General features: G+C 44.0%; 1 protein-coding gene across 2 annotated transcripts in view; it reads right to left on the bottom strand.

Moving 5' to 3' along the window:
* Positions 1 to 3,748: 3,748 nt before the first annotated feature.
* The window catches only part of ZC3H12A (zinc finger CCCH-type containing 12A), a 75,927-nt gene continuing 67,544 nt past the window's right edge, over positions 3,749 to 12,131 (bottom strand). For both annotated transcript variants that reach the window (XM_069622641.1, XM_069622642.1), the window contains exons 4-6: positions 9,360 to 9,594; positions 6,937 to 7,043; positions 3,749 to 6,826 (exon numbers count right to left, since the gene is read on the bottom strand). In XM_069622641.1, coding sequence (XP_069478742.1) covers positions 5,691 to 6,826; positions 6,937 to 7,043; positions 9,360 to 9,594 — 1,478 coding nt within the window. In that variant the 3' untranslated portion in view covers positions 3,749 to 5,690. The remainder of the gene's footprint in view (positions 6,827 to 6,936; positions 7,044 to 9,359; positions 9,595 to 12,131) is intronic.

The raw sequence follows: 12,131 nt of genomic DNA, 5'->3' as shown, positions 1-12,131 counted from the left end.
CTATTCAGCTATTTTCTCCTGACACAGGCATTCTCTGATACACTTGTTATGTTATGTTATTGTAACTTATAAAGCGCACGGCGCCCTAGGGCATCATGGCGCTGGAAAGAGAGGCTGCTCGGACGAGAAAACCGATGAAGGACCAGAATTAAAACAGGTAGGTTTTGAGAGCTCTTCTAAAGCCAAGATGGTCAACAGTGGCTTTCAGTGACGGGGGAAGGCTGTTCCACAATTTGGGGGCAGCAATAGAAAACGCTCTGCCGCCAAGCCTTTCCCGATTAGCTCTAGGAATGGTCAGACGGTTGGAGGTCATGGAGCGAAGGTCCCGACCCGGAATGTATCTACTAAATTTGGACTGTAGAAATTCGGCGCCCTGGGCATGGATAGCCCGATGGACGATGCACAGGGATTTGAAGTGAATTTGCTTCTTCACCGGCAGCCAGTGAAGTTTTCACAGCACTGGTGTGATGTGAACCCCATAGGGGGAGCCAGTGGCTAACCTGGCTGTGAGGTTCTGCATGCGTTGGAGGCGATAGATAAGACCAATTGGTTGTGCCAGGTACAGCGAATTACAATAGTCCAGCCGTGAGAGCACCAACGCAGCCACCACGGGAGGGCGAAGGGCTTCAGGGATCATAGGCATGACCCTCTTAAGGACCCGGATCTGGTGATGAGTGGACTGACAGACGGCCGTAATCTGGTTAGCCATAAACAGAGAAACAGAGAGGATGACCCCTAAGTTCTTTACTTTGCTAACTGGGCTAGGTAAAGGGCCCAGGGAGAGAGGCCAAAAAGCAGGGGTCCACAGTAGGGGGTTTGCAGGACATCCTACCAATAGTACCTCCGTTTTATCCCCATTTAGCTTTAACCAATTCTGATCCATCCATATCCCGACTGCCCTTAGACAGTCATGGAGGCAGGCTGAAACCTCAGATTGATCCTGATCTAGGCAGATCAGGATTTGTGTGTCATCCGCATATGAGTAACAGTTAAGCCCGTAGGAACGGATGAGACAAATCAAAGCCCAGATATATATATATTGAACAAAACCGGTGACAGGGAAGATCCCTGGGGCACCCCGCAGGCGAGAGCGCATGGGGTGGAGAGGAAGGGATGCATAGCAAGGGTCTGGGTGCGATCAGAAAGAAAAGATGTAAACCAGGCCAGAACAGAGCTGGAGATCCCTATCTGTGAGAGACAGGAGAGGAGGATGGAAATGTCCACTGTGTCGAACGCGGCAGAGAGATCTAATAGGATCAAAGCCCCAGCTCCGCCAGCATCAACAAGTCTGGACAAATCATCTTGCACAGAGACAAGGACACTTTCAGTGCCTCTACCTGGCCTGAACCCAGCCTGAGCTTGATTAAAGATTTTTGAAGATTCCAGGAAAGAGGACAGTAAAGGGGTAACCAGAGCTTCCAAAAGTTTAGATAAGAAAGGAAGAGAGATAGGACGGAAATTAGCTCGAATAGTAGGGTCCAGGGAAGGCTTCTTTAGGAGGGGAATAACCCTCGCTGATTTCAACTCCGATGGCACCAGGCCAGTCTGGCATGAGTTATTTATTGCCATCGTGATGTCAGATAGGATGTCGGGGGCAATCGTCTTCATCATCACTTCCCATGGGTCCCCATTTATAGTTATTAGAAAATGCAGATATTCTCCAACCACCAGCAAGAGTGTCATTATAAACAATGTTTCCATCTCTTTCGATGAAGGATTTCTTTTACTAAATCAAGATATGACACCTACCATGAGACCTGCCTTATATGTGGAGCCTCAGCCCCTATAGTTGGCTACATATTGATTGGGATAGAAGCTGTTACATGGGATATGCGATGCCTGCTAGTAGATGCTTTCCCAAACAACCATCACCTCCAAAAGAGAGTCAGGTTGGGAGACTTTTGTCAGAGGTATGCGTTACTTAATGCCTGGAACAAGCATCAACGCTGAATTGTGCTGAAATTTGCAAATTGTTTCCATTACTGGAGAGAGCTGCAATTGGCAATTCAATAAATCCTTCACTAATTACTCATGAGAAAGTAGCTCTGCATACTGTGGTACTGCAAAATCAAATGGCCTTGGATACTATCCTGACCTTAAAAGAAAAGCTCTTAAACAATTCACAACCAAATTATGCTAATGGAGCGGCAACTGACGAGATGTTTGAGAAAAAAAAAATGTATTCGAGCGGATAGGTCCAAGCTTTTAAGAGGTGTGGGGTTATTGCCAATTGGCCTGACAGGGACGAATCTGTGAAAGAAAAATGCAGATCTATGCAATGGACTACCTAAAGAATGTTGATAGGAAAGCTAATTTGATTGTAAACGAGAAGAATAAGCCGATTAAAAAAAAAGATTAGGCCTCTATAGTGAGCACCAGGCCTAGAGTAGCTTAGAGCATAAACTCAATTTTAAACAATAGGTTAGCAGGCAGGATGAAGAAATGAAATTTGGCACACTAATGGGGTATTTACTTGAGCACGTGTGTTCTTCCACCTTAGCACAATTATTCATAACCTTGCTTACACTACATTCATTCATGAAGAAAATAAGTTATTTTAAACAGATGATGATAGAATAAGGTTAGGTTTTAATGGTCTCAAGTGTACACATCTTCGTTGGCATCTTCTAAAGAGGGAAGTGACCATGGATATCTATGTTTGCCTGCCTCCACATAGAAGAACATTGTACCAGTTGGAAGGAGTGAAATCCTCCTTGGCAAGGTCCTAGAGGCTACCATTTGATGCACTGAAGTCAATAAAAGTGTGCTGATAAATGGCCAGGATACCATTCATGTGTTCACTCTGCAGTGCTGCTATTAAAGATTTGTCTAACTAACCTCATCCAAGAACTGAGTCTGGCGTCTCATTACGGCAGCAACTTTGATGTATGGAAGGCATTCCTAACACAAGAGACCACTGAATTCAGAAAAATATAAAAGTTTGTAGCTGGAACCACCATTGCAAGTGCGGTCTAGGTATGGGTATTGCTTTATGGCATAAGGCAAAGGATCTGAAAGAAGGTCCAAAACTTGCATCTGAAGAGTGACCGACCCTATGACTTAAGTCATGTGGACCTAAGAAAATGATGCTATAGTTCAACCACTACAGACACCTCAGTCACCAGCAATCTGGGGCCCATCAGAGGGCAATTGGCTACAAGTGTTGCTATAAACACCCACTTGCTGCTTTTCTGCTGCATTTCCGTGGCTCATCCTGGGGACAAACAGAGCTCCTGCGTAGCATTTCCTCTGCCCCAAAATGACCACCTGACTTTTGGTCCCTTATTCATCTGAGAAGTTTTCTTCTCCAATGGCGCTACTGAAAAGGATAGTTGAAATTGGCTTGTTTTAACCTAGAACTCCCCCCACCCCACCCCACACACACTTACTACACTGATTTATCTTGCAACATCTTCTTTATGCTAGAGTAAGACACGTTCCCATTGGACACCAATATAGCCAACCCGGTCATAAGGTCTCGCTCACATGTGTCATTATGTTGCTCGTATCAGCTGTGGCATGCTTGGATTAGCAGTCTATGTTTCTTCATGCAAAAGAACTTCTAGGTGAGGAATGACAAATATCCAAGCCCCGTTTCATTCTTACAATTTGAATATATGGACGATAAACTTTAAAGAATCCCTAAATTCAAGAAGGGGCTGTCTATTCAGTTTATTTTTATTGGAATACAGCATTAAAACTATCTAGGTAGAATAGCACATGCTTACCCAAAATAAAGGACATCAACAAAGCTTTATTCCTGTAATTTTATTTTTGATATAGGAAATCCATTCACATCATCAAAACAAATACATGAACACCACTGGTTAGTTTTAAAGCGCTAAAAGATGGGCGCGAGTGCCCTGCACATAAGCGCTGAATGTCCAATTTGATATTTATTCATAAACCTGTATAGTGCACTAAAATTTAGATACAGCTCAAACTGATAAGCTCAATTTTGTAGGAAAACAAGTCAATATTTAATATTTGTTCTGGATCAAGCAAACCAGACAGTACCCATTTTTATTGGGACGCAAAAAAGAGCACTTTAAAACACTTAAATGCGGCTCAGCACACTGTCCCACACACGCACACACACCAATTTCAACAATCTATAACCACAATACAAAAAAACCCAACAACTTGCGGTTTAATATTTGCATCATTTCACACAACCAAGAAGCATTTTGCTTACTAACATCTGGCATTACAATTCTGTAATGATAATTAACTGGAATACAGGGTTTGTCATGTCCCTGCGGTGTCTTAGCACACGGTGCTAATTCAGCCAGTGTGAAAAATCATTTAATGAGAACATAAAATAAAGCACAGCTCCAAGCGAAGAACTTCAGCGAGGGCCGCCGCACTTCCCAAGGGCCATGCTTTTTTCACTGTCCCATTCGGCACATCGAAGGGCCATTGATTCAACCACACGAACACGTGTTTTGGATGACGATACAATATGTATCAACCAATCAATTGTTCTGGCGCATCCGCGCGCTGTCTAAAAACAGCAATCACGATTCCGATGCTTGCCACCAGAATCAATTAGGTTTGAACGGTTACATTTTTTTTTTGGCGCGGGTATTTACATAAATAGCGTTCGTCATTCCCTGAAAGTGGAACATTTTCCAACGACTGCGATTTAGCACAATAGACAAGTACACTGTAAATTTGTAAAAAAAAACAAAAACTAAAAAGAACAAAAATAGAAAAAAAGCGTTCGGTTACATAAGGGAACAAAAGATGGCAGAATAATAGAACCAGCATTTAGTTTGACAGTCACAGGTGTGGCAGGGCGGCTCACAGGTTGTGGCAACTGCAATTCTTTTCATGCCTATGTAGACTTGAAATTCCTGAAGCCAGTGCTCCAAATTTGAAAATTGCATCGATTTTGGCCCTAACCATATCAATCGGTTAGCCCAAATTTTTCTTTTTAAAAACATGTTTAGCAATAAGAAAAGCATAAGCACAGGCCTTGAATAGAATATGCATATATACACCCAGCTGTAGGTTTTTTTGGTTGCACGCGGGACCACTTCTTTAACGCGGGTTAGGTGCACCAATCGATCCTCAGAATGCAAAAAAAAATAAAAAAACAGTGCATTGGACGTGCATCTACTGGGTGTCACTGTACAGATGTGGGTGCGGTTACTAACGTGCAACGAAGTTCTGTGGCTCCCGGGCACTGGGAAAGTCCAAGACACAATGCAGGGAAAACCCAAAGTATGTCAATTAGGGTAAACACAATAAAACGGGAAGAAGCAACATGAAAGCACACCGGATCAGCACAGAAGCCAAGGAAGCCAAAGTGGAGACGGCCAGAAAAGAAAAGGAGTGAATGACAAAGGAATTTAAAATGAATCCAGGACAACATTTGAACAGGTTTCCCCAGAAACAGTAGCTGGTGCATCAAGGAGTAGGAAAGAAGCACAGGCTAGAAACAGGCAGAAAAGAAAGAAAAGCAAAGGCAGAGTTCGGGACCACCTAGCAGGTAAGAGCAGGAAGAGGGATACTTGATTTGGCAGCCCATATATGCTGTACCATTCCACATTTCTGAAGCACATCATTCAAAAAGGCCATGAGTAGAAAAGGCAAAGTTGGAGAATAGTCGTGGAAACAGGCAGACATATGATCCGACAGCGCTCCCCTGCAATCCGCCCCTAGGTTTCCATGTAGAATGCACACATTCACATTCCTGGATGTTGAGACTTGTGGGAGAATATTGCAGCAGCTAACTTTTGGGGGTCAGTCAGGTGCGGGTGAAGGTTCATCACTCGATCTACTAAGTGGGGTTGAAATATTCCACATAATTTTGTGCGGGTGCTTGAACGCTCTTTTGCAAACGCATCGTTCTGGGACCACTGGTTCACCGGGACGGGTGCCGCGTGGTATTGGCGCGGGTCCCTAGTTGCAGTTTGGTGAGAAATCTGGTGTGGGTCTGAACGATATTGAGGCGGTGTCGATGCCGGATGGTACTGGGTTGGGTCAGAGCAATACTGAGTCATTGAGGCAGGATGATAATCGCTGGGAAGGCTGTGCATTTTGGGTGGCGGCTGCTGCTCGGACCTCGTAAATCCTGGAAAGCTGAACGCTGACCTAGAATGTGACTGATCTTGTACATAGGACGGGAAGGCACCCAGAGAGCAAGTCGAGTTAATGGGCTTTGAAAAGTCCTGGTGCTGATGAGGATGTTGTTGATGAGGATGTTGTTGTTGAGGATGATGAGGATGATGATGGTGGTGGTGTTGGTAGCCCTCTTGTTTTGCACCTTGAGAGGACTGGTAGGCTTTCCTTTCTTGACTGCATGCGCAATAGCTGCCGGATCCCATGTGGTCATGATGGGAGTGTTCACAGTGGCTGGTTGACCTGCAACTCCACATATCGGCCATTTGGCTCTCCAGTGAATAGGACACATAGCCAGGATCGGCACAGTCAAGAGAAGAGTAGGACATGGAGTCCATGTGAGTGCCAGGATGGGGATACCATTCAGACGACCCGTAGCTGCTATCGTGAGAGGAAACGCTGCTTGATGAACTTCGTACTGACGCATCGGCCAGAGAGCCTCTTCCTCTCTGGCTGGAATTTCTCCTCTCCATCGATGCGCTGTGAGCTGCAGCTTTGTCGGACTCCATGGGCGACGTGGAGGGGAGCTCAGCATGCAATGGCTTTCTGGACTTTTTGTCGTCTTTTTGCGGACTCACAGTGCCCTTTGTCGGGGAAAGCCTGGCGTTTGCTCGAAGTTCATCCGCGACAGATCGCTGTGGCTGATTCAGTCTCTCGGGGTGGTAAAACTTGCACTTAATCCCATATGTACACTTCTTGCCTGAAACGGAAACAAGCACATGTTTTAATAAAATGGTCCAAATTGTACTAACTATAGCAAGAAAAAAAAACACAAGAACTGCTTCAGGTAAAGATCACGCTCAAACTTACCGTAGGGGCACTGGGGCTTTTTGTGCTCCGCTTGCACCGCTTTCTTTCTCAGAAAGTTATCCAGGCTTGGGCCATGGCGCCCCAGAGGATCATCCGGAGGCATAAACCTAGAACAAGAACAAAAATGAGAACAGGTTTGTCATCACCGCTTCTGCACAGCTATGTCCCAAGCGACCCATTTGATCTACTTAAAAACAGACATATTGCGAATTCTAAAACACTTTAGTCCTCTAAAAAACATTCCAGCTTGGGATGCCAAGCATTATGGTACATGTTAAAATGTTACTCCCAGCCCAAGGCAAATCCCAAAGAAATCCTTGACAGAACATGTCATTATCAGTTAGCACCTAGAGATGGCAACAAAGGTGGCATGATGCCTCAATCACTCCAAGGGTATCCCGCTGCTTGGCATGTCATGCCCCTGTTCCTGGATTATGCTCGCCACACCCCCACTTCTATAAGAGCAGTAGAACACCCTACGCTCGGTCAAAATCACTTATTTGATAAAAAAAATGCAGGTCTAACCATAAAAAAAAAAAAAAAATCACAGGAGGCACATTGGCGGGTGATCCATTTCCAGGTGCACTGAAGAAGGCGGATGGTGAAAGAGCTAGATATTGTTTTGGGCACCAAGGGTGATGGATTACGATCGATTGTAGAAATTATGAATTTTTACAAAGGCTAATTTCATTATTTTGTACACACTCCGGAAAAGTGATAGAGATGTTCCTTAAGAATTTCGGGCCTGTGATTGATTTTGCACAGTGAGGAGTTAAGTTGGAGAGAAAGTGCTGAAGAGTCACTTAAATGCACTCCAAGTTCCTCATTCAGCGTCTGTTTCAAGCAATTTGGAGCCTGATTTCGAGTCTTTAAAAAAAATAAAAAAATAAAATGTTTATTGCAAGCTCTCGTAGGAAAATCCCAGACTATGAAATGCCCACTGACTGGCGTTTGCAGTTTTTAAACAAAGATGAGCTACTTCCTACATGGAGGAACTAACACCCACATAAACTGCATTACAAAAACATGACGATTCTGATAGCTTACTTTTGCTATCTTCTCGATTATTCATTAAATAGCTAATATACATCAAGGGCAAACCCCGTAACCGAAATCATATAGTTTCTGCTTGCATTTGATAAGCAACTGCTGACAAATATACACTCACATCCGTGACATCTTAAAACAAAAATTCCAAATATATATTACAGAGTAACAAATTCTATAATGTCCAAAAAGTCTGTAAATTAAAGCCCAAATAGGAGATTTGGCCGAATTTCAAAAATTCTGAACGGCCGAAAAGTTTGACCAAATCCCTTATTCGGTCTTTTCTTCCGCAAACATTTCCGTCATGGGATTCCAACCCTGATCCACGTTTCATACGCTCTCTATGTAGGGGAGGATTGACCTGTAATGTGCACATACTGCAGTGCAGAGAAAAAAAAAACGAGAAAAAAAACCCACAAACATATCTTTAAGAGGGCTAGGGCCGCTGTATTTTTTCATGCTAGAAAGTTGGAAGAGTAGAAGTGACAGTCATCTCCAGAAGCATGGGGCGGGGGGTTTATTTGGAGACGTACATTGTGTGCGCTACTGGCCAGCGCACGGAGGGTGTGTTGTCCGTACACAGGCTCTGGGGGGTTGCTGGGACTCTGACCGACCTAGCAAGGGACCAGAGGATTATGCTGTAGGGTCTACAACTGCAAGCAATCAATGGGAAGTATGCAAACTTAAACATTGCAATGGTGTTAATGGATGACACAGTTCATTGGGTTAAATCGGAGGGCAACCAGTTCAAAGAAGGAAGTAAAGTTTGGGAGATACAATGTTGTGTATTCTTGGCAAAATAAGCTATTGAAAAAAGAACATTATTTAAATTGTACTAACATTGTGAACTGGCTCTTTTGAACATTTTTGAATGTTTGTTCCTCTGGATAACTCAGTAGTTATTGTAGTCATAATAAGAAAGTTACTTTCGTCTTATTGAGCAAAGCAGATTATCAGAACCATATAAAGTATTTTCTGATAAAAAAAGTTATCATTCCGGTACACTATTAATGTACACTTTCTAAATACCTTTCTGAGAAAGAGCAAAGGAACAAATACAACCAACAAGTATTCCTGGCTGCTTTGCATTAATGCAAAAAGCATTTTGGAAATATGTGGCTAGCCACAGATCTTTATATTTGACAAAAGGGTTGTATGCTTAAATCACAAAATACATAATGATCACCCTAACAAAGTGTTTGTAACCAAGAACCATATAAATTCATTCTGACTGCCTCTGGGTTTGGATGCAAGAATAAAATGGCTGTGGACCCTCAGAGCGGTTTTCTCTTCCCAAAACCAACAGACATTCCTTTATATGTGTATGAGTATAAATCAATCAATAACTGCAGAGGTTACATAGGTGCGCAACGTACTTGTCATTAACAAACGAATACATGAGCAGCCGCTCCTCAATGAATTTCTTCCATTCTGGTCTTTCATTTTGCAGGTCTCGGTAAGTATCATTCGACACAACAATACCATCCGATTCGTAGGCCAGCTTCACAATGAAACGGTCATCGTAGCAGACGACACGTTTGCCACCAACACGCCGTGAAGGTGTGAAGACGAGAATTTTCTTCTTCTCCAGCTCACGAAGAATGATCTGATCTGAAAAAAGACACAATCCACAAAAAAAGATGAGACTTCATTGAAGGATCTTATAATCAAGAAAAAGACATGCACGCCCAAACTCTGTAGCGTGTTACGCGTGTGATGTAGAATTGAGGATTTTGCATATTAAGCTCTTGGTTGCTTTTGGAGAATGCTTCGGACACTTGCCGTTAGGAGAAGTTAAATACCAAAGAACAATATTCAGCAATAGATTAATTCCATGTCCTTTTAATTTTAGTCAATGGTTAAGAATTTAGTTTGAACACTTTTTACTGCATACAAAGATACCACTGAGTTTATCCACTAAAGTTAAATAGGAAGGAGGAACAAGTCCAGAATGAAGGGCTGAGGTGCAGTAATATAGAGACAATGAATATGCAGTGCTATACAGACCATAAATATGCAGTCAATCTACAGAAGCAAAATATAAGGATAGCTCCAAAGTTAGCCACACCCAGGTGTCAGGCATGCGATTGTGCGGCAACTCGGTCTGAAGCAAGATGACACGATCAAAAGCCTTTTCTTTATGGAGGACAACAGGAAAATGGGGCAGTCACCAATACAACTGGTCCTCCATGAGACATGAGGCCTCACGCATGATAATACCGCTGGCGTGGAATTGGATGATGCATCTTTAGATTGGAAAAGAATTGGCACGTTTGTGAATGTCAAAAGAGACACCCTACATAAAGCCCTCAACATCTGCCTCTCCATCTTTGGTTCGCCCAAGTGGATATGAACTAAATTCAAGGCTGGTACCCCAAGACAGTGGTGCTAGATACAAAGAAGCACAGCGGGCTCTTGGAAGTCAACTCAATAGAAAAGACGATAGTTGTTTTGTTTACAAGGTTCTGGAATACAATATGGCCATTGGGTCGGTAACACACGTAGGTGAAGCTGTTAGCGGATTATCAAAACCCAAAGCAAGGTGCGATCACAAGGCTAAAAGATGTGTGGGTTCGTTCAACTCTCTTTAGATCGCAGCGTGCTATACGTTTTGGTGAACACTTGAACCTCAAGATTTCGAGGACAAAGCTATTCCTCCTTGTGCTTTAGAGTCATGCTCACATGTATAGCCCATAGAGCCTTGAAGTTTCTGCTGCACTGTTCTTCTTCCCAAACACATATCGGTTCCGGGCTAGATGGCAACAAGCATTGCTACTTATATTATGACAAGACGTCACCATCGTGTTTCAATCGCCAGCACCAGAAATTCAAAACACCATAAAGGATCTTGTTTGAACGTTTGCAAACTATGCAATCTACAAAACAACATTGAAAAAGTGCAGGTATGCACAGGTGCCAATGCAAGTCAACAATTGACAAGTACGACAGAATTTATTTGGCCTTCCCTACATACAACTACGTTGATTAAAAAAAAGGGACAGAGTGGTCTTCTCTGTACATCCAATATTACCGGTAATTACGACTAACAAACTGTATTTTTGATCAGTTAACACAAACCTGGAAGGAACAAGTTACTTACCTGTAACTGTTGTTCTCCAGCATAGGTCTGGCATGGATTCACATGCTCATGAATATTCCCCGTCGTCAGGCCGGGAATCCTCAGTATAGAAAAAAATCAGTATCAGTTTCGTTTCTGATCTGTCTTTCTCAGTAGTAACCAATCACTGGTCTCTGGGTCATACTGCCCCCAGCCAATGACTGTCCTCTCCCTAAGCCCCGCCCCTGGCAGCCATCCTCAGATTTGGTAGCACGTGAAGTGGCAGTATGACCAAGTGAAGAGACGCAGAGGGGTAGGCGGGAAGGTTCGCATGTGAATCCATGCCAGACCCATGACGGAGAACAACAGTCACAGGTAAGTAACTTGTTCCTTCTCCAGCATGGGGTCTGGCATGGATTCACATGCTCATGAATATAAGAATACATAGCAGTATACACATGCACAACCACGGGAGGTGGCAAAAGGCTCAATGTCAAGCAATACAACAACTCAACATTAAGCAACTCTTACCTCCTCACCAGGCTCACCTTAGGCGAACAGGTTGCGCAGCACTGCCTGGCCGACTCTGGACTCCTCCCTGGAATCCCGGTCGACGCAGTAGAATCTCGTGAAGGTGTGCGTCGACCTCCACGTAGCAGCCCTGTAGATGTCGAGCAGGGGAACACCAGACAGGAACGCCGTAGTAGCAGCGATCGCTGTGGTCGAATGGGCCCTCGGACGGCCTGGCAACGGTCGGTTTGCCAACCGGTGACAGTGCATGATGCAGCCGGAGAGCCATCTGGAAATAGAAGTCTTCGAGAGAGCCTTCCCTTGATTCACAGGTCCAAAGTTCACAAACAGCTGTGATGTCTTCCGAAAACTCTTTGTGCGGTCCACGTAGAACTTCAGCGCTCTAGCTACATCCAGCGAGTACAGAGTCCTCTCAGCCGGCGACGAAGGCGACGGGAAGAAAACTGGCAACACCAAGGGCTCGTTGAGGTGGAAGTCCGACGGCACCTTGGGCATGAAGGAGGGGTGCGTCCTCAGCATCACCCTTGTGTCGTGAAAAGTCAAGTATGGAGGCTTGCAA

This window comes from Ambystoma mexicanum, chromosome 11 (genome assembly GCF_040938575.1).
Source record: "Ambystoma mexicanum isolate Mex_15411 chromosome 11, UKY_AmexF1_1, whole genome shotgun sequence".
Lineage (NCBI taxonomy): Eukaryota > Metazoa > Chordata > Amphibia > Caudata > Ambystomatidae > Ambystoma > Ambystoma mexicanum.
This window is presented reverse-complemented; position numbering and strand designations above follow the sequence as displayed.